Source organism: Oratosquilla oratoria, chromosome 6 (genome assembly GCF_046742065.1).
Source record: "Oratosquilla oratoria isolate Oo_2021 chromosome 6, ASM4674206v1, whole genome shotgun sequence".
Classification (NCBI taxonomy): domain Eukaryota; kingdom Metazoa; phylum Arthropoda; class Malacostraca; order Stomatopoda; family Squillidae; genus Oratosquilla; species Oratosquilla oratoria.
In genome coordinates this window covers 42,066,328-42,089,057 of record NC_134782.1, presented here as the reverse complement: position 1 = coordinate 42,089,057, position 22,730 = coordinate 42,066,328, and the positions used below count along the sequence as shown (strand labels likewise).

Sequence of the window (22,730 nt, the reverse complement as noted above, 5' to 3'; positions counted from 1 at the left end):
GTGAAGAAGTGATTAAGACAGATAATGATTTTATATTGTTGCTAAGTGCTGTGAGGAGTTTCTGGAAACCATGTGAACACCAACAATGTGTTCAGATACTTGTGATCATTAAGAGTAAAATGACTTGAAATTTCAAATGAAAAATTATATAGCTTGTTTTTAGAATCTAGTAGTATTTGGCATCTTGTCCCTTTAATACGTTCCTTCCCATCAAACCTAATGTTACGGTGTCGAGGTCCAAATAGATTGATACAAGTTTGTTATTTATTGCATGCTGTTCGTCGTTGACAGTTTGAGCTCCCTAGTTGCAGTGACGTCTTCAAACGCGTTAGTCAGAATGATTTTAATAGAGTACGTCACCACCAACCAGAATTTACTATATGAATGACGTCACTATAACAAAACGGTTAGCGGTTTTAAAATTATTCGTCGTTGTGATAAATTTACGCATTTGCAATTAAAAAGAAGTTAATAAATTCGAGTGTAATTATATAAACGTGCGTCTATGCAGCTGAATTTACAGAAGGCGTATGTACAGTTAGGTTTTACAATGAGGAGGAAAATAAACAGCAAAACCCAAAATAAACTGTACAATTTGCACTTGTGCACATATTTTTTCATAAGTAGTTGTTTCATATTTTTTTGGGTTATGATTTTAATATTTCAGTGTTTGTAAAATTATCGAAAATATATTTCTTTCTCCTACAGAGGTACCCGAGCTACGATAAGTCCCCAACAGCATCCTACTATTGAAGAAGACAGAGAAGGAAAAAAAGAGTAAAAATCTTAGTCGGTTTCTCCAACGGCAGAGCCATCGCGTGTTAGAAAAAAAAAGAAGAGCAGAAATAAAGAAGCTGGGGTCGTGATAAGGGCGAGAAAGGAGCAATGGGAAAGGAAGGAAGGAGTATGGGAGTGAGTAGCCATATCACCCTCTCAATGCTCTGGTCCAAGATTTGGGGAGCATTTCGGAAGGTGGCAGTCGAGCCAGTGATGCTCCTGGACGGCCTAGCCTACTCCGTCATGATCGTCTACGTCGAAAATCTCCAAATGGAAAAGATCTGCACGGTCAAGTTCGGTTTCTCGGAGGACATGTGCCATAATATCACCGCCTATGAGAAGGAGAACTTGATGGTGCAGCAGGAATTCAGCGTCTTTGGCATGTACAACGGAATCATCATGGCATTTCTCCCACTCTTCTTCATCCTCTTCATGGGCGCCTGGAGCGATAAGTATGGCCGCAAAGTCCCCTTGGTCATTGCCGTCCTGGGTCATTTGGGATGGGCCCTCGGGTACCTCCTGGTCTCCCTCGTCCCAGAACTCCCGGTGGAGTTCCTGCTCCTGGCAGCGCTGATGGACTCTCTCGGAGGAGGGACGCCTTCCTTCCTCACAGCGGCCAATGCTTACATAAGCGACGTGACGTCAGAAGAATCCCGGACGTCGCGTGTCGGCCTAGCCAATAGCATCTGGTACATGGGAGGTCCCATAGGCACGCTCATCGGTACTTACATCTATAAATATGGCCATTACAAGGCGCTGTTCACCACCTCTTTGCTTATGCATTTGGTGTCTCTTGTGTACCTTATGTTCCTTCCTGAAAGCCATGGGCCTTTTGCCAAATTGAAGAATCCTTCAGCCCTGAAGAGAACTCTTGAGCTTCGCCCAAGCACTCTGTACGTTTATGGGGATCAAAAGTCCACCAACGGGTCAGTTCGTTCTAATGCCCCAGACAATGATAACTCTTCGACAACGGAAGCAACCCTCCAGGCAACAGCCAACAGTCTTCAACAGAAGGATGCTGGGAAGAGGGCGAATATCTCCTTACGGAAGATGGTCTGTGATTTCTTCAACTACCACCGCATCGTTGATTCTTTCAAGACCACTTTCAAGAAGAGAGAAGGACACCTAAGGTGTTTCATCCTGATGCTTATCCTCTGCAACCTTCTTCGTCGTCTCGGACGAGGTGAGTGAGTGAGTGAGTGAGTGAATGAGAGTGAGCAAATAGACCGGCCAGTGACTGGTGTTTCTAACCAGGAAACTGTCGTAGCAACAAACAGAGGAACATAAAGCTGACGCTTTTAGATAATATAATTTGAAGGATGTTCAGTATATATCTTTAGGATTAATCATATTCAATATAACTCAACCTTTCAAATTCAGTGGGAATATAATGACCACTGTTTATTCATTCTTCTTTTCTGACAAAACTAGCAAATCAGCTTTCAAAAGGAATGTCACAGACAACTTTATAAGCACAGAAAGTGCACATGTGTTTTTATTTTATTTTATTTTATTTCTTTCGTTCCGTACAGTTGCTACATTCGGTTTTCGACAAAAAACACTGATCCACATTTACAGTCACTCGCAGCGGTCAGGTGACCTTGGAACTTGTCTCTCTTTAGGAGTGAACTTGCCCAACCCCGTCAATGTGACCTGTTACCCCCAGTGCCACTAATTTAAGTGGGGTTGGTTCCAATCATGATGGAGATTAGTTGCTATGCATGCAGACTGTTGCTAGAAGTAGTTGGGAAATGTTTTCTTACCGCAGAGTAAAGGGGATTGAGATGTGTAAATGTCGGGTGCTCAGTCAGAACATGCATCGGTGTCGTCTGTACTTTCGATAAGTCGTCGGTTCACTTCTGTTTATGATTTCCTGTTCAGTCTTTACGGCTTGGGCTTTTTTTTAATCTTTATAACATCTTACGTTTATTTCAAAACATTAATGAAATAATCACATAAATTATTAGATTTTTAAAATCATAATCGGATGTTATGTATATTTCATACAAACGTTTTATAAACTTACTTCATAGTGTGAATTATTTTTCATACTATATATGATTTCACGTATGCATGCAAACCTTCAGTACAGTTAGATATGTAGATATATTTAACATTTACATATGTGTATGAATATTTATGATCATGTTCATATACTGAGTGAAGTAAGCAAGACATACATACATATATAAATGCATGCATACATACTCGTACATACATACATACACGCATACACACACATATACATACATACATACATACGTACATGCATACATACATACATACATACATACATGCATACATACACACATACATACATACATACGTACATACATACATACACACATACATACATACATACATACATACATGCACACATACATACATACATACATACATACATGCACACATACACACATACATACATACATACATACATACATACATACATACATACATACATACATACATACATACATACATACATACACACATACATACATACATACATGCATACATACATACATACATACATACATACATACATACATACATACATACATACATACATACATACATACATACATACATACATACATACATACATACATACATACACAAATCCATACATACACAAATACATACATGTACCCGTGAACGCGTAAGACAATTTAACAGACTTCTAATTTAGAGCTTTATTCGAAACTGAGACGGTAATCTACGGGACAAATTCACCTAAATTCATATCCGATTTTTTGTTGATGACGTCATGTCGTCGCTTTGGTTTGTAACCGTTGCTCAGCAGCAGTGAGATTTCAACGAAAAAAAAGCTGCAAACGTCAGATTAGCAGTTACTATATTCAGATTGATGGCTTTGTTTATATATTTTACACCGGCCAGTTCTAAGCGATTATGTCTAATTCAGTGTTAACCCATAAAATTACCACTTTAAAAATATTTAATGTGTTAGTGTACTCATAATATGACAATGCAAGTTATTTCAGACTATTCATTTAGTTTGAAGACTTTTCTGACTGAGACTGAATTTGCAAATTAATCCATAAGGTGGAATATATTGTGATCAAGGATGGATAATTAAACAGAAAAAAATATATCGGACGACAAATAAATAAGTAGATGAAAAGGTAGGCAGATAGGAATAATAAATAGATGTAGATATAAGAATCATAAGATAATAGAAAAATAGATGAGAGATTAGAGAAACAGTTGAAGAATAAGATAGATATATAGCGATTAAGATAAATAGATTTTATTTTGAAATATCGAGCCAAAGGATGAGATTAACAAATGAACTAAAAAACTTTACCGACATTGGGATCGAGGTATGATGGGAGTGAGGGAGTGAGAGAGGGGGAGGGGGATAGGCAAGGCCGTGTCTTCAAGATCACGGTCCCTCCCCCTCCAGGCTCCTCCCTCATCCACACTCGTTCTCGTCCTCGATCCAGCTCATCCTCAAACGTCAGATTAAGCATAATATAATTGAGTTCATGCTTGAGTGTGAGATGAACACACACACGCACACACACACGCGCACACACACACACACACACACACACACACACACACACACACACACACACACACACACACACACACACACACACACACACACACGCTCGCTCGCGCACAGACACACACACACCAAGCACACGCACGCACACACACACCACACACACACACACACACACACACACACACACACACACACACACACACACACACACACACACACACACACACGTGTGTATATGTGCACTGTCATCGCCACACAATATTGCCCGAATGGCGACTGACAATTTGTCCATTGCTGACGACAGCGCGAATCATTATCAGAAGTGTGACTGTCATATTAAGATATCGCTTGTTCAACCTAAAGCCAACGCATAATCAATTTGACAAATATTTCTTCATTGCCTTGTGACGTTTCTTTGTCCATTGTAATTTTGTTTATTTTGTTTTCTTATGATGCATTAGAAAACGTGCGGGATTTCTTCTTTTTATCATGAAAATAATAAAAATACTTGCTTACCTCGAATAGAGTTGAGATAAAGTATTCATGAAATAATGAAAATATTGTTTTTTTCTGATGGCGTTTGGCAACTCTTAGATGTGTTTACATTTTTTTTATATTGAACATAGATTCAATTAGAACAAAACATCAAGTCATCCAATGCTTTAGCTCGTTTTGGTAACTGAATTAAGGTTTATCAAAAGCAATTTCTTTCAGTGTACAATGACCCAAGACATGTACAGTACACTTAACAAGTAAATTGTTCGAACTATCTGTTTTTAGCAAATGTGTCCGTTGATTAAAATCCTAAACTTACTAGGAAAAAAATTCCAATGATAATTTTCACTTCGAAGAAAATCTGTTATAGGGATATTATATAGTTATTAAATATACGTATGTATATATATACATACATACATCATACATACATAAATACATACATGCATAAATGCATACATACATAAAGAGATATATACATACATTCATACATACATAAATACATGCATGCATACATGCATACACATATACATACATACATACATACATACATACATACATACATACATACATACATACATACATACATACATACATACATACATACATACATACATACATACATACATACATACATACATACATACATACATACATACATACACACATACATACATACATACATACATACATACATACATACATACATACATACATACATACATATATACATACATACATACATACATACATACATACATACATACATACATACATACATACGTACGTACATACATATATACATACATACATACATACATGCATACATGCATACATACACACACATACATACATATTCATATATACGTGTGCACACTTTTAAGACCATGTACAGTAGAGGTAATGTACAAACACAATAACACACACACAAACAAAAAGACACATATAGAAATATAATTTTAATCTGCCCTGTGCCTTTAACTAAGCCCCCCTAGTAACTACTTGTTCTCTCCCCCTCTCCCCAATAACCAGGAGCCTACATGTACAGCTTTACCAGGAGTGTACTGGAGTGGCAGGCCACAGACTATGGCCTGTGGGTTACCTACAAAAACTTCATTGCTGCTGTCGGTGAGTAAAGACGAAACGGCTGTACACTCACTAAACGAGATGAATCAGGGATCAAACACGTTCCCTGAATCATCCTGATTTTCCCTCCTCCTCCTCTTCTTCCTCCTCCTCCTCCTCTTCTTCCTCCTCCTCCTCCTCTTCTTCTTCCTCCTCTTCTTCTTCTTCTTCCTCCTACTCCTCCTTCGTCTCTCCTGACCAGTCTCCTTGTAAGCAAGTTGTTGACAAATCTGAACTTTTTTGTTGGTGTACTGGCCATTGTTCGACAGCTGACTATCTCTCTCTTTAGTTCTCTCTCTCTACCACTCCATCACCCCTTCGCTCTCTCTCCTTTTCTCTCACTTTAGGACAAAAACGAGTTTGTATTCGTTCTTCATGAGTCTTGATTTTCTTATCTGAAGTCCTGAAACTTATGCTTCAGTTCAAGTTTCAGTCTGACATCTTAATAACAAATGACGCAATGGAATTGAAAAGATATAATCAATTTCAATCAAGCTCGTCCATCACACTCTCTATCCCAACCCCCATTCCTCACTAATCCCCCCACCGCCACCCCCCATACCCTCTCCCAATGTCCCTATTGCTCTCCTCTTGAACGGTGTGGTGTCGTTTTGGAAATTACCTTCACATTGAGGTGTTGGGTTTTTGTCCGCCATTTCATATTCTCAGTCCAAGCGGAAGGACACGTGACTTATCATGTCTGTGGTGGTCCATCCCGCCCTCAAGCCTCACCCTTCAGTCTCTGTTCTCCTTGGCCCCAGTTTCATCCCCCAAAAACTGGACCTATCCAACCATAATGGGATTCTTACCTGCACATCATATCTCCCTCTCCCCCTCCCTCCCTCCCACTCTCACCCCCTCCCTCTTCCTGCCTGTCTCCGTCTCTTTCTCTCTCTCTCTCTCTCTCTCTCTCTCTCTCTCTCTCTCTCTCTCTCTCTCTCTCTCTCTCTCTCTCTCTCTCTCTCTCTCTCTTTCCCCACTATCTCACGTACTACCCTCTATTAAACCCTTTCTCACTTATAGCCTCTCTAATTTCCCTTTCTTTCTCTTTCTGTTTTCCTTAATACAAGAAAGATGTCCCACTGTTTCCTAGAGTCTTTTTGATCGCTTGGACCAGGTAGAATTTTTGTATTATATATACATATATATATATATATATATTTAAATATATATATACATATTATATATGTATATATATTAATATATATATATGTATATATATGTATATATATATATATATATATATATATATATGTATATATGTATGTATTTTTTTTTGCTTGTAACCACGAGGAAATTAAAGATGGGAATACTGAACGTTTTCGTCTATTAAGACATTTTAAAAGTTCTTTGAAAATGTCTTAATAGACGAAAACGTTCAGTATTCCGATCTTTAATTTCCTCGTGGTTACAAGCAAAAATCTTTATTCACGTGTTTTTTGTGATTACTGTTGCATATATATGTATATATATATTGCTGGCCTGGTCATGTATTCATCGCTTTGACGATGAAGAGGTGAGGTTAAACTAATATCGGTTGTCGGTCCCTGCCGTGGAAGAGCTGTACCTCGCTGCATTGCCCTTGACATATACTGTGTGGCAAGCGGGGGGAGGGCTTGTTAAATGGGTTTTAATTGCCTATGATGTGGTTTTGTTGCTTTGGGTCGGCTATCCCCTTGTATGGGGAAAAGGGGCTTTTAGTATATAGTGTACATAGTACTTGCGTGTGTGTTTGTGCGTATGTGTGTTTACAACCATAAACCAATTTCCTTTCAACTAAATGAATAAATGAAAATGTGGATTATTTTCGGTGAATGATCTACTAGAAAGAAAAACAGGCAGTATGAATGACCATTTTGAAAAAAAAAAAAAAAACTTATCTTAGAACATCAGCATCGTGGTATTATCTGGTTAACTAAACAGACAAAAATAACCAATACTAATAGTGGCACGTTAACATTCACTGACCTGAGTTCATCCCTAACTCCCACCGTCTCCCTCCCAAAGTTCATACCATTCTCCCCTCCCCCCATCCTGTCAACTGCTCCCCCCTCCCTCCCCCCATCCCTCAAACCTGTTCTCACCCGCCCGTTGTTCTCTGTTATTAGTAGCTGTTAAGTCTCATTTTTGACAACTCCGCGACGGAACGAGAAAAGAGATAATTATAATGAATGGTTGCTGAATTTCACGGAATTGTTATTCATCTTATGTTGTAAACCCTATGCCATGGGCAATACCACCCAAATTGAGGCCAGGGTAGATGGACTCCTATTATAGAAGATCTCGCACGTGGCAAAAAAAAAAAATCACGTTGGATTGGTTCTGGTCTGACCAGTATCACAAAAACGCGACGTGACGTCATGATTATGATGACGAGTCGCCATCTTGAATCTTTTAAAACAAAAGCTATTTACTGCTCTCGCCATTTTTACGTTCCTGAAGTTAAGGGGCAAAAAATAATGTTGTGTTTGTATTTTGTTAGGAAATTTGTTCATTGAATTAGAAAATGTTAAGGTCATTCTGCGTAATTTAATTTTCAGTCGATCAATGAAATTCTTTGTGAAATTAAGCTTTAATTTTTCCCTCAAGCTTGGAATCCCAATAAAATTTGCCTTTCAAGCTCATGAATTTATATCATGAGTTGCTAAAAGTCTTTATAATCTTTAAACCATAATTGTGTGTATCGATTTAGCAAGTACTTTTTGTGCTAAAAGTGGTTTCCTTGATGAAGTGCTTGATAATCGACCCTAATGAAAGGGTGATTGATAGGGTGAATACATTCCACTGTGGCTGACTGCAAATTCTCATTAATCTTCTTTTTATCACCAGTGTGAAAGTTGCACCAAGTGTTGCCATGGTTACAAATAGATAGTTTTTTTAACTCCGTATTAGTATAGCGTGTTAGAGAACTGGTTCATCCGGTTTATTTGAGGGATGGGTAGTCGACTTTATATCAGAGAAATGGTAATGAGGTTATTAAACTGTGGCCAAAGACACTGAGGGCAATAGTTCTTTGGTACCAGATTAAACTATCTCAAGATTGCCGTCTTGCCTCAAAGATTTGCCTCAAAGACCTTAAAAATTGTAGCGACTAGATTTTCTTGTCTTACAAAGACATCTTTATTCTTTGTTAATCACGCAACACGTCCAAATTGAGCCCAGAAATAAACTCAAAACCATTAAGGATAAACTAAAACTAAATAAGGTAATAAAGTTGGTCAGAATCCTCCAACTGTTCAGCAGCTTCGATAAATTTAGCCTCATACAAATCTAGCAATTGATATCAAGACTAATAGTTAGCCCGAAAGAAAGAGAAAAGACAACACAAGAAAATAAGAATTTGATTTCGAGATAAATTCCTTCCTTGTTTGGGCGAAAATTTCTTGAAGAACGTCAGATGTCAAGTGTGACTTCAAAGAACTTAGAACGGGAAGATCGTAGCTGGGATTCCTTTAAGATAGAGTAAAAGGCCAGCCAAAGGAAGGGTCTGAAACAAAATGAAAAACAAACAAAACAAAGAAATAGTGTCACCAAAATGACTTGACCTTATCAGCAAGCGGGTCGCATGCAAGTGTGAATGACGAAAATAATAAAAAAAAAAAACGAAATTAGAGACTGACTGAGAGAGGTCTTTCTGAAGTCCCCAAGAATCCTTTCCGGAGAACCTCCACGGTTGGGGAATCGAACAGGTGGCTACATCTTCAGGTTATTTAACCACTCAACCTCTAACCCCCCCCCCCCAACCCCCGAGGAACACCCGAAAACTCGAGACCGAGGGAAGAAAACGTGAATTGGTCTGGAGGAGAACCCCAAATTTGGGGTCCGGTCTCCAGTCTCCGGGGAGCCAAGATGGCGGCCCCATAGCAGGGCCCGCAAAAACTAGTTCACGCTAGAACTAGTTTTCGAAAAACTAGATAATGGGAACAGGTAGATGAAAGGTGGTGATGCTGGTCTAAAATTAGACAGATGGTTTTCTCTTTGTCATCTGATATATATAGCATATCATTTAGCACAAACGCAAAAAATATGTACAAACATACGTATACACAGTACATACACGTACACACACACACACACACACACACGTATATAAAGACGAAATATATATTTCTTCGCACACATACTGTATATTCACTCTCAAGTGAGACATTAAGTCATATCTAGTCACGTGTTTTCCTGAAATCCTGTGCATGGCCACGTGCCACCCAATAGATAGATGAAGACAAACCGTATCGATTTGTTTCTCCTCTAACGGAAAGGTCCTCTTTATCTTCAGGATCTCTCGTGGCGGTTCCCCTCTTGTCCAAAGGGCTTCAGGTGTCTGATGGAGTCCTGGCGATGCTGGGGGCACTGTCCTCCGTTGCTGACTATCTCTGCTACGGCCTCGTTTCATCCAGCACCGTCAGCTTGATCTGGGTCGGTAAGTATCAGCAGCTATTCGTCTTTCGTGGACGTGTGTATGTGTGCGGGTTTGTACAATCTTAGTTATCGTATTGTCGCATACGGGGATTGTGTTCGTAAGGTATTGCCTCTGTTTCTGTAAATCAAACTTGACATGTTTATGCCATTTTTTTTTTTTTTTTTTACTTAATTCTAAAACAAAAATATTCCGGAATAATATTTTTATGAAAGTATATATAACGACAATAAATAGTTTAGGAGAATTTTGTGTTTTCTTTTGAGACGAAAATCTTCTTTCGCTGTGGACTTGTTCCCAATTTTTTTTCAAGACATCAAAATAATGATTCTTTTTATCTTTTTCTTTTTTCAGCTCCTGTCTTAGCTCTTCTGGTCAATTCCTGCGTCATTGCCATCAGATCTACACTCTCCAAATTCGTTATGGGAGATGAATTAGGTAAACATTACCATTTCAAACCGTCAACAAATATACAATCTATTCTTTTTTAATACATTTTATTATTTTTCCCTTTAGTTGCGTGTAAATTTCATCAAGATTTTCATTACCTTAATGTTAAGATTGAATGTTGAGATAATGGGCTTTTATCATCATCATTCCTTTGTTTTCGGTCATTATTTACTCAGATTCAAATCACCGCCATGACGTCATATCGCCTGTCATCTTGCCTCGATCTCTGATCATCTTTTGTTTTGTTTTCGGTCATTATTTGATGCGACTCCCGATATGATGTCACATTATCAAATATCGTGCTTTTTCTTGCCTTTAATGATGTTTCCACATGTTTTTACTTGCTGTATTATGGGTATGATTTTTTATTTACCTATTTATTTTTATATACTTTTATCTCATTGCTTGGTAATTTTTGTTATTCTACGTTTTTACTCAGTCATTAAGCATCCCGACGTCAACCTTTTGTTCTCATTTGATCAAGGGTGTTTTTACTCAATCACTCTATATTTCTATTTGATCACCATCCATTTTTATCCGATCAGACCCGTTTTCAATCTATCACCACTGTTTTCACTCGATCACTTCCGTTTTCACTCGATCACAAATGTTTCTATTCGATCACCCTTTGCTTTTATTCGACCACTCCTGTTTTTAATCGATCATTAATTTTTTTTACTGATTCACACCCATTTTTATTCGATCATTCCCGTTTCTACTCGATCACACCTGTTTCTATTCGATCACTCCCATTTTCACTCGATCACCATCCCGTTCTCACTCGATCACCGTTTGTTCTCCCTCGATCTCTTCCGTTTTCGTTCGATCATACCCCCTGACGTTTGATCTTCTTTTCTTCTTTCAGGTAAGATTTTCGCTGTGTTAGGCGCTCTTGACGGTGTGATGCCTATGGTCAGCTTCTCCCTGTATACGCTCGTGTACCACGCCACTGTGCACAACTTCCCAGGCGCCCAGTTCTTCTTTGGAGCGGGAGCCAACGTCATCATGAGTGTCATCATCATGTAAGTAGGGAACCCACACTTCGAACAAAGTCGAAGAAATGAACGACAAGAGAGAAAAAAGAATGATAGTAATAATGATAATATTAATGATAATAATAATGATGATGATGATAATAATAATAATAATAATAATAATAATAATTATAATAATAATAATAATAATAATAATAATAATAATAATAATAATAATAATAATAATAATAATAATAATAATAATAATAATAATAATAATAATAATAATAATAATATAATAATAATAATAATAATAATAACAACAACAACAACAACAACAACAACAAACAACAACAACAACAACAACAACAACAATAATAATAATAATAATAATAATAATAATAATAATAATAATAATAATAATAATAATAATAATAATAATAATAATAATAATAAAATAACAAAAGAAAATAATGATTATAGTAATAATAACAACAATAATAATAACAATTTTTCTTCTCTCTCCCTCCCTCCCTCCGCCCTCCGACGACTTTGTCCACTTCGCCGACACCTCCCTCAGGTTCATCATCAACGCGACGAAGTCGAAGAGTTACGACGTCGAGTCGGCGCAGCTGGAGAAGGCCAAGGGTCCCGTCAAACCCAAATCGTTCAGGTTCTCCTCCGAGTTTGCCCTCGAGGTCGCCCACACCTCCAACGCCCACGTCTACACGCCGCCCCACCTTCTCGATCTCGAACAGAGCCTCTCGAACATCATCAAGCAGGAGGCGCTGGAGGAGGCAATGAAATCTGCCTTGTCCACCACCAACACGTCCATGGTCAGCCTGGCGACCGAAGACTCTACTTTGGGCGACTCCAAGTCGTTCTCGAAGTCTACGACTACCAGCTCGTTCTTGGAGACCCTCCCGACGGTGCAGTCGAGGGAGAGTGTGTCCTCGCAGGAGGAGGAGGACGATGTGAACTCTCTCCATGAGACTTTGTCCACTAAAGTCTCTGACGGATCGACCGTCTCCTGGTCTGGTGTGGACAACCCGGCGTATACAGACACGGAGGATCATCTCACTCGTTCGTAAGGCTTTTCCGTCTGCTGGCGAGTGTCGGCAGAAAGAGAGAAAGAGAGAGAGAAAGAGAGAGCATATTTTTTGTGGCAACTCCACTGAACATTCTCCAATACGTCGCTTTCAAACGCAAACAGTCGTCGTCGTCGTTGTCGAGTGACTGACATGTTGCGTTGTCCATTCAGTGGAAAATGTAAAAAAAAAAAAATGTGATCTGAGGAAATAAAATAGGGTTGTCACGGATCTCATCGACGTGAAAAGAAACGGAAAGTGAGTATTGGTGTAGTGGTAACGCTGGAGACTTTTATGCAACTGTGTAGTTGTATATCTTTATTTATTCTCTTGATATGTCTGAACCATTTCTGTGTCTCGTATGACTGTGATCAGGTGACTTACGTGGGCGATCTCCTAGAGGCGGCCCTGTGGGCCGAGGCCTAGTCTCCGGACAACCGAGAAATTGGTGACGAAGGCGATGACGCTGGTGTTCATAGACCAAGTTGCCTCAAGTTCTCGTAGTTGTCAGTAATGTGCAAACCTCCACCGTTTGGTGAGAACTAGTTTAGATGCTAATTATTTTAAGTTGGTCGTATTTTGGGCCTTTTTTTCTGGTCCTAAGGGTTGTTGTGATTAGACAATGCGTGTCGTTGTACCTTTTTCTAGCTGGAATCTGAGAAAGACGATTTGATGCTTGGCTCCAGTGCTTCAGGGTGCTTCGTGGTGAACGGGAGACTTCTCCCCTGCGGTGAATGGGATTCGGAGTTCGTTTTACTCAAGTTTTAATTCAAGTTTCACTCAGGCTTCTGGTCCAAAAGACTGGGAAGACACATGGACCACGGGTCTGGCCGAGTCAAGTACCATATTTGGACGGTCGAAGTGCTATGGTGGTTACAAATGAAAGTGGTCATTGTTCTTGGGGTCTGTGAATGTGCCAAGACCTTTTAGGGGGGACACGCTTGGCATTGCGGTGGGTGCCAGAGACCGCTACGGACATGGCACCCACCAACAGTAGACTTAAGCGAAACTTGTATCCATGCGTTTGTGTTCACAAACAGTAACATGTGCAATCAACCAGCTCGTTAGCAAGGTAGTACAGCGCTGAGTTGATCATCAGCAATGGATCTTCCTTGCGCGCCAATGCAGGTCCACCACGTGTTGGAGCTCGTGTGCGTGTATGTATGTATGTATGTATGTATGTATGTATGTATGTATGTATGTATGTATGTATGTATGTATGTATGTATGTATGTATGTATGTATGTATGTATGTATGTAATTATGTAAGTATGGAAGTATGTACGTAAATATGTTTGTATTCATGTATGTATGTGTGTATGTATGCATGTATGTGAGTATACGAACATACGTACATGCATTGAGAGGCATGGATGTGTATATGTGTATAACATGTATATGTATGTACATGTGTGTACATGTATGTACAGCCATGGCTGAAAGTTTGTGAGTAGGCAGTGCGGGGAGCTAGATCCAATACGAGGCAGACCTCTCGAGCAAGTTAATTTTCCGCGCCCCACTCAAAGTGGTCGCCCCTCAGTGAGCCAATTGTTGATTGTTAGGTATTTAGGTCTGGGATTCGCAAGTAATGTATCGCTAATTGTTTTGGCCCACTCTTTTTGATATTGTAATTACAAAAGAGAGCTAAAGTATGGGATACACATGGTTAATAAGTAATCGTATAATGAATAATATAACCTATATTACGGCATATGACAGCTCCGAATTGTTAGTATTTATATATACTTTGTTGATATAGGAATCAAATGTGTTGCACCATGAAGATGAAGTTACAGTCAATTTTCATGTATATTAGATATAAAACATGAGAACACGATTTACTAATGCTGCATGATATTATCAATAATTTGTATAGCTGTTACTACCAACACGAAGGATGTAAAACCAACTTAGAAAGAACTGAGCAGGGTCTGCCGAAACCATTAGTAAAATACATTAAAAGCCCCAGATCCATGGCAGTAATTTTAAGTCTCCTTTGGTGTATCTCAATGAAACAATGTAGCAAGACAAAACACATCCACAGCAAGGCCGCTTCATTTAATCGGCGACCCCCCCCCCTCTCTCTCTCTCTCCGTTCCCTCATACAGAAAGAGAGAAAACGGAGAGAAATCCCTTTGGGCTGCGTCAAATGATTTTTCATACATACTCCTTCACCCCCACCCACTCCCTTCCATGCATCACAGCATCGTTCATACACAGCCAGGAAAGTGATGTCTGAGCAAATCCTTTTTTCCTTGGCAACTGGTTTGTTACAAGATATACCAAAGGAGAGTTAAAATGACTGCTATGGAATTGGAGCTTTAAATATATTTTACTAACGGTTTCAGTATACCCTGCTTAGTTCTTTCCAAGTCAATTTTACACCTTCCGTGTTGGTAATGATAATGGCTATACTATTTATTAATAATGTCATGCAGTATTAGTTAATCGTATGCTCATGTTTTATATCACATTTGATTCCTATAACAACAAAATACATATAACTACTGGCAACTAGTGAACTCATTCACAAAGGCCCATTCTTCATACAGTAACCGTCACATGCCGTAATATAGGTTATTCATTATACGTTTACTCATTACATACCATGTGTACCCCATGCATTAGCTCTCTTTTGTAATTATGATATAAAAAAGAGTCAAAACAATCAGTAAAGCATGACTTGCGAATCCCAGAGCTAAATACCAAACTATCAACAACTCGCTCACATAGGAGCGACCATGTTAAGAGGTGGGTGCAAAATGAACTTGTTCGAGCGGTCTGCCCCGTATTGGCTGCTCACAAACTTTCAGCCATGGCTTTACATGTATGTTTATGTACGTATATAATTCACGAGAAACATAAATATTTCCGTCCTTGTATGTGTTTGTGCTGTGTCACACACCTGAATACGATGCAAATGTGCGCTGGTTTGTAAATAAAGTTAAAAAAAACAAAAACGTCTATTAATTTTCCCGCATGTAAAATACAGAGGACGGGAGAGTAGAAGAATAGGCATGGAAGAGGAGGAGAAGGAGGAGGACGAGGCTGGGGGAGGAAGAAGGTGAAAGATGAGGATTAGATAGGAGTGTGATGATTCTGCAGGATGGGACTAGAGAAGGAAGGCGGGAAAGAAAAAGAGGACGAGGAGTTGAAAGGAGAGTAGGAATACACAGCATAAGACAAAAGGGAGAATAGAAGGAATATTGTGAGGTAGATGAATAAGAGGAAAAAAAGAAACATTAAAAGAAAGAGGAGGAGAGGCAGGAAGAGGAACAACCAGAGGAAGGGGGCGAAACGGTGGAGGAAAAAGAGAAGAAGGAAGCTGAAAGAGGGTGGAAAAGGGGGGCAGCAATAAGGTAGGTGCAAAGTAAGACCAGAAAGATTTCAGATTCGCCACCTGAAGACGGCAACAAGCATATCATCTTCCGCTTGTTTAAGCCATGCACGGCCGCCTCCTCCTCCTCCTCCTCCTCCTCCTCCACTTCTTTCTCCTCCTCTCCCTCTCCCCACCCCTATTCACCATTCTCCTTGTCCTCAAGACTTGATACCAACTTCTGTCGCAATTTCCAGGACAATTCAATCAGAATCATCCATCTTCGAATTACACGAAGGAAATGTATTGAGATATGTGATAACACTTATTTGGCTGAACTGTACTGTTCAAGGTTGATGTTGACGTTTCGTGCCCACCTTTCTCCCCCAACCTACCCATCCACCTCCCCCCGCCATCTCCCTTCTCCTCCTCCTTCTCTTCCTCCCCCTCCTCCTCCTCCCCCTTCACCCAAAGATGTGTAATCATTAAATTGTCATGAGGCCAGAATCCCCGCAGCCGAGTCGAGGAGGAGGAAGAAGAAGAGGAAGAGGAGGAAGAAGAGGAAGTGAAGGAAGAGGAGAAGGAAAAAATGAAGAAGTAGGAAGTAGAGGAAGAAGAGGATGAGGATGAAGAAGAAGACGAGGAAGAGGAGAAGAAGGAAGAATGGGAGGAAGTGGAGGAAGAAGAGGAAGATGACGAAGAGGAAGACGAGGAAGAGGAGAAGAAGGAAGAATGGGAGGAAGAAGAGGAGGAGGAAGACGAGGAATAATACAGCAGTTAAGGACCACAATATGTAAGAAATGTGTAGTTTATGACAAAAGCAAGAAAATTAGTATAATTGTAGTCCATGTTATCAATATTAATTTTAGGTCCTGGAGCTGCAGCGTCTACGTCATGGGACCACCCCCCAACCCCAAGAGTTGGGGGCCAAACGTCAGCAACTACCCCTGGCCACCGGCTCTACGCAGGTGGCACCGATCCCCAGACAGGACTGCTCGGACAGACAGTCTAGGGAACGACAACAACAACAACAACGTTAATTTTAAGCTAAATACCCAGTACTTTCACCATGGTAAAAGTCGATGTCCTGAATATTAATTTGACCTTTCATAAGATCTGAAATTTGCAATATTTTGGCTCAAAGGCGCGTATCATCTTAGTCTTCCGACACCTTTCAGTACACTGGAATGCACTTTTTAAATAAAAAACAAAATACATGACATAAAAACATAACAGCCATTCATTGTACCAAAATTGGCTATATTTAACTAGAATCCATTTCTGAAATTAAAAAACAAATATACATGGCACTAAACAATGAAATGTATTGATAATACCAGAACTGGATATATTTCAGTACGCAAATTTGTCAGAATTGCTCAATTTTTGACAAAAGCAAGAAAACTAGCACATACATAGTCAAGTTACGGACTCGAACCAGGCTGAGAGGTAACTGTTACGTTTCAGTTTGGTTCGAATACATAGCTTAATTACGTATCATTTTCTGCATATGCTTTCATCGAGCTCCTTGTCAGTCTCGACTGTGAGGGTAAGGAATTAAAATGGAAAATGAACGTGGTTGAAAAGATGAAAATCAGTGTATATATATATATATATATATATATATATATATATATATATATACATATATATGTACATACATATATATGTATGCTAATAAGAACACGGGTACTTGTGTTCACTTATGCAAAGTAGACCACTTGGAGAAAGAGGCTAACGAAGCAGAGCGTTTTCATATATTACATCTTCAGTGCAAAAAGTACTTTTTGCACTGAAGCGCTCTGCTTCGTTAGTTTCTTTTTCCAAGTGGTCTACTTTGCATATATATATATATATATATATATATATATATATATATATATATATATATATATATATATATACACACACACACATATTCCACTGTTCTGGAGCCCCTGGAAACAACTGTTTCTGGGCATTATTCCCTTTGCTGAACGCACAGGTCCGGCTGTACATTACAAAGGATTACAAAGGCGGAGCATACCGACAGGAAACCTTTTGATCCATATCTAGGTCGGATGCGAAAAAAAATCATATTAATAATAAAATAATAAATAAAAACTATAATAATGTAAATAACAAATAAAATACATAAATAAATGCATAGGTATAGTTAAATAATAAACAAACAGGTAAATAGTAAATAATAATATATTGACATATAACTAATAATAAATGAAAATCAGACAGACAAAAGATAACAAAACAAAAACAAATAATATAAGATAAATTATAATCATTACAGCATCTTACTTAGGTGTTTATCTGTGACCCATGTTGTTGTTGTTGTTGTCGTTCCCTAGACTGTCTGTCCGAGCAGTCCCGTCTCCCCAAGGAAGGCCACAGCCGAAACTGGGTTTTCCCACAAATCCTTTATAGAGTGTATGTTGTGTTGTTTGCGTGCATGATTGTGTATAATGCAGTCTTCCATTATGTGTTGTATGGTATGGGGTGAAGTGTTACATCCTGGGCAGCTGTTCACAACACGGTCGTCCAGCCTTTTCTGGTAGCTTAGAAGTGCTGGGTGGTGACCGCATCGCAGTCTGGCCAAGTGGACTCTGTCCTTTCGTGGGAGAGAGGATTCAGAAGGGTGGATATCAGGGGGTCTGGCATGCAGCAGTGTGTTGTCTTTCAGTGTGTTAATGGAGCGGTGAGTGATATGATTATGAATATGTTTCCGGAGGCTGGTATTTGGTGGTTGTGGAGGAAGAGAAGAGAGTATCTGTGCGTAATAAAGGTCTTTGGGTGTAGTTTTAATGTTTCTTGGTGTGTGTGGGTGTTCTGCTATGTAGTGTAGCGGGTGTGATGTGTTTGTGGTGGCTGCAGCAAGTGTTTGTGTGCCTCTCATGTCGAGGTGGTCCTTGACTTTGAGGACTTTTGTTTCATGGTGTAAATGGTCTGTAGGTGATGTATTTGTGCAGCCTGTAATTGTTTTTAGGGCTTTGTTTTGTATGATTTGAAGGGTGTTGTGGTGTGTCTCACTGAGATTAGGAGCCCATGCAGGACTCGCATAATTCATCACTGAGCGTATGCATTGTTTGTATATTGTTATATTAGTTTCTTTGTTTTGTCCAAATGTTGTTCCAGTGATTGACTTAAGTGCGTTAAGTCTAGGTGTGCATTTGTTTTTTATGTTTGTGAGGTGTTGTTTGAAAGACATGGATGTATCGTATGTTACACCAAGAATTTTCGGTGTGTTTGTGTGTGGTATTAGTGTGTTGTTGATGTAGAGATGAGGTATGTATTTGTGTTCTTTTGTCCAGTTGGTGAGAAGTGTTGCTGTAGATTTGGTTGGAGCTATTTTGAGTCTGTTTGTGATGAACCATGTGTTGAGTGTGTCAAGGTAAGGCTGGATTATTTCTGCAGCTTTGTCTGTGTTACGATGTGTGCATGTGATTGTTATGTCGTCTGCGTAGGAAGAGATTTGTATTTCTGAGGTGTCTGGCGTGGGTAAGTCATGCATGTATAGATTAAATAATGTGGGGGATAGAACTGAGCCCTGTGGTACTCCGTTCTTAATGTTTCTGATGTGCGATGATTGGCCATTATATGACACATGAGCATTCCTGCCTGCCAGATAATTGGCCAGCCATCTTTTGGTGTTATTGTGCATGTCTGTGTTATATATTTTATTTGTTAGGTTGTGGCGGGGGATAGCATCAAAAGCTTTACTAATGTCCAATGTTATAAGAAGTGTTCTGTGGTGGGGTCTATCTGAATTGATGCCATCTAAAATTCTTTGTGTGAGGTTTGTCAGAAGAGTGTTTGTGGAGTGTAGTGGCCTAAAACCGTGTTGTGAGTCAGCAAGGGGAATATATGGTGTGACAAGTTTAAGTATTAGGCGTTCAATGACTTTAGAGGGGGTGCAGAGAAGTGTGATTGGGCGGTGCGATGTTGGGATTGTTGGGTCTTTGTTCGGTTTTGGAATGGTGATTATTTTACCATGCTTCCAGATGTCGGGTATAGTGTTGTGTGAATAGCTGTAGTTTGCAATATTCGTGAGTGCGTGTATACCTTGTGGTCCAATGTGTTTTAGGTGGATGTTGCTTATGTTATCAGGGCCACAGGCAGATGAGTGCTTGAGATTATGCATTATGAGTTTTGTCTGACTGTCTATGAAGGGTGTATAGTCTGAGTCTGTGGGGAAGTCTTTCTTACGTCGAATGGTGCGTCGGTCGTCAGGGTGAGATGTAAGATGGCTCGTCTGTGCAAAATGACGTATGAGTGCGTTTGCTTGTTGTCTGTTTGAGGGTAGATTATCTGTTGTTGTGATTATTGCTGCGTGAGAGCGTGTAGTGTTAGTGTTGGATAGTGTGATGCTGTTGAGTGTTTTGTACAATTTGCTGGTGTTTGTTTTGTGATCAAGTGTATTGATAAAGTTTCGCCAATTTTGTGTTTTTTGTTCATGTATTTTATTGGCAATCACAGTGTTTAGTGTTTGTATTTGGTCTGCTATGTTTTGAGGGATAGGTGTGGGGGTATCGTGTTTAAGTGTGTCACGTTGTCTGATGAGGCCTTGGATTTCTGGTGTGAAGTTGGGGTTGTGTGATTTTCTGTTGCCTCTAGGGATGTATCTCTTGTCTGCGTTTTGTATGATTGTATTAAAAGCGTGCACAGCATTGTTTATGTTTGTGATTGGTGTACTGTTAAGTGTTTCAAAATGTTGTTCTGTCTCTTCAGTAAAGGCTTCCCAGTTAGCTCTCTTGTAATTGGTGTAAGTGTGTCTGTGGCCAGCTGGGGTGCATCTTGTTTTGGTGGTGATGATGATTGGATGGTGGATGTTCTGGATGGTGGTTCCTTATTGCAAAGGATTCCATGGAAGAAGTGTGACACATTTGAGGACATTGCAAGCATGTACATGAAGCATATTTCCAAAAACTTTCTCAACCCGGTGGTTGTATTCGACGGTTATAAATCAGGACCTACTACCAAGGACATGACACACAATCGACGATCAAAAGGAGTCTTTGGTCAAAAGGTGATGTACACTCCAACCATGCCCCTTCGGTCAAAAAGGAAAAATTCTTGTCGAACTCGGACAATAAGCAAAACTTCATTGACTTATTGTGTGAAACATTCAAGACAAATGGAATTGACTGTGTCAATGCGCCAGCAGATGCAGATGTCATGATTGCGAAGAAGGGAATTGAGCATGCAAGGGAAACCGTGACATATGTGATAGGTAAGGACACAGACTTGTTGGTGCTGTTGTGTCATTATGCGGAACGAGGGATGAATGATTTGTACTTCAAGTCGAGCAAGGAAGGTGGGAAATGTTGGCATATTAACTCAGTAGCAGAAGCTCTCGGTGAAAGCATCTGTAGTGTCCTGCCAGTTGTCCATGCACTCTGTGGATGTGACACAACCTCACGACTATATGGTATTGGTAAAGGGGCTGCCTTGAGGAAAGTAAGGGAAGACAACGGTTTCTTGAAATGTTTAGAAGCATTCTGTTGCCAAAGTGGAAGTAAAGACGCGATATCATCAGCTGGTGAAAAGTCCTTGGTTTATTTGTACGGAGGAAAAGGAAATGACACCCTTGACGGACTACGAAAGACAAAGTTTTGCAACAAGGTGGGAAAAAGTTCAACTACTGTTGAAGTTCACAGCCTTCCCCCAACAACTGATGCAGCCAAATACCACTCGTTCCGTGTTTATTGTCAGATCCAGGAATGGATGGGGAACTGTGTGGACCCCGAGAAATGGGGCTGGTGTCTGAGGAAGGGACAGCTTGAACCGAAGACGATGGATTCGCCAGTGGCTCCTGATTCACTACTGAAATTGGTCAGATGTCAGTGTAAGGGCAACTGTGACACTCAACGCTGTAGTTGCAAACGGAATGAGTTTGAATGTTCCAGTGCATGTGGTGAATGTAAAGGACTCTGTCAAAATAGCAACTTTGATGCAAGCACCGATGATCCAAGTGAATACGAACTCCTATCATGCCTCTGAATGACGTCATACTGCGTCATGGTGACGTCATATCACATTTGCAATGCCTCATTCTGTTTTACTTGAATTTATCTTGAATTTATGTTTAATATGTTCATCAGAGGGACCTAATAAACAAGTTAAAGCCAAAAACCGTTGTTTGTAATACATTTATAGGGTCTGGGAGCAGCCAGAAAAAAGTTATCTGGAAATTGAAGCTTTGAACGGCGGCCATCTTGAATTTATGCAAATTAACCACTTTCCCGGCGTTCAAAAGTTGAAGACTTTTTATATGTTCATCAGAGGGACCTAATAAACAAGATAAAGCCAAAAAACCTTCTATTGCAATTTGTTCTAGGTCCAACCCTACTTTGACTGGTCTATTAATGAGATTCGGTGACCATACGGAAACAGCATATTCCAAATGTGGACGAACTAACGATTTATATAGCTTGTTAATGAGTGATGGACTTTTGAATTCAAAAGATCGCGCAATCAGTCCCAGAATCTTATTTGCTCTCTCAGAGGCTGAAATACACTGCTTGGATGATTTGAGGTCTTTACTGATAATTACGCCGAG

At 39.6% G+C, this 22,730-nt stretch overlaps 1 protein-coding gene across 1 annotated transcript; it reads left to right on the top strand.

Moving 5' to 3' along the window:
• The first annotated feature begins 838 nt into the window (after window positions 1–838).
• Window positions 839–22,171, top strand: LOC143026001 (uncharacterized). Its single transcript, XM_076185987.1, has 8 exons — window positions 839–1,960; window positions 5,840–5,935; window positions 10,209–10,352; window positions 10,704–10,787; window positions 11,665–11,821; window positions 12,354–12,860; window positions 21,029–21,197; window positions 21,302–22,171. Exons 1-8 carry the CDS (start codon window positions 886–888, stop codon window positions 22,169–22,171), a joined length of 3,102 nt encoding a protein of 1,033 aa, XP_076042102.1. The 5' UTR covers window positions 839–885.
• Window positions 22,172–22,730: the final 559 nt, after the last annotated feature.

Excerpts from the sequence above, each read along its gene's own strand:
- LOC143026001 (XM_076185987.1), top strand. The coding sequence starts at position 886 with ATGGGAAAGGAAGGAAGGAGTATGGGAGTGAGTAGCCATATCACCCTC. Across the intron at positions 11,822-12,353 it reads ATCATGAGTGTCATCATCAT|GTTCATCATCAACGCGACGA; the intron begins GTAAGTAGGGAA and ends CACCTCCCTCAG. Across the intron at positions 21,198-21,301 it reads AAGGAGTCTTTGGTCAAAAG|ACAAATGGAATTGACTGTGT; the intron begins GTGATGTACACT and ends GAAACATTCAAG.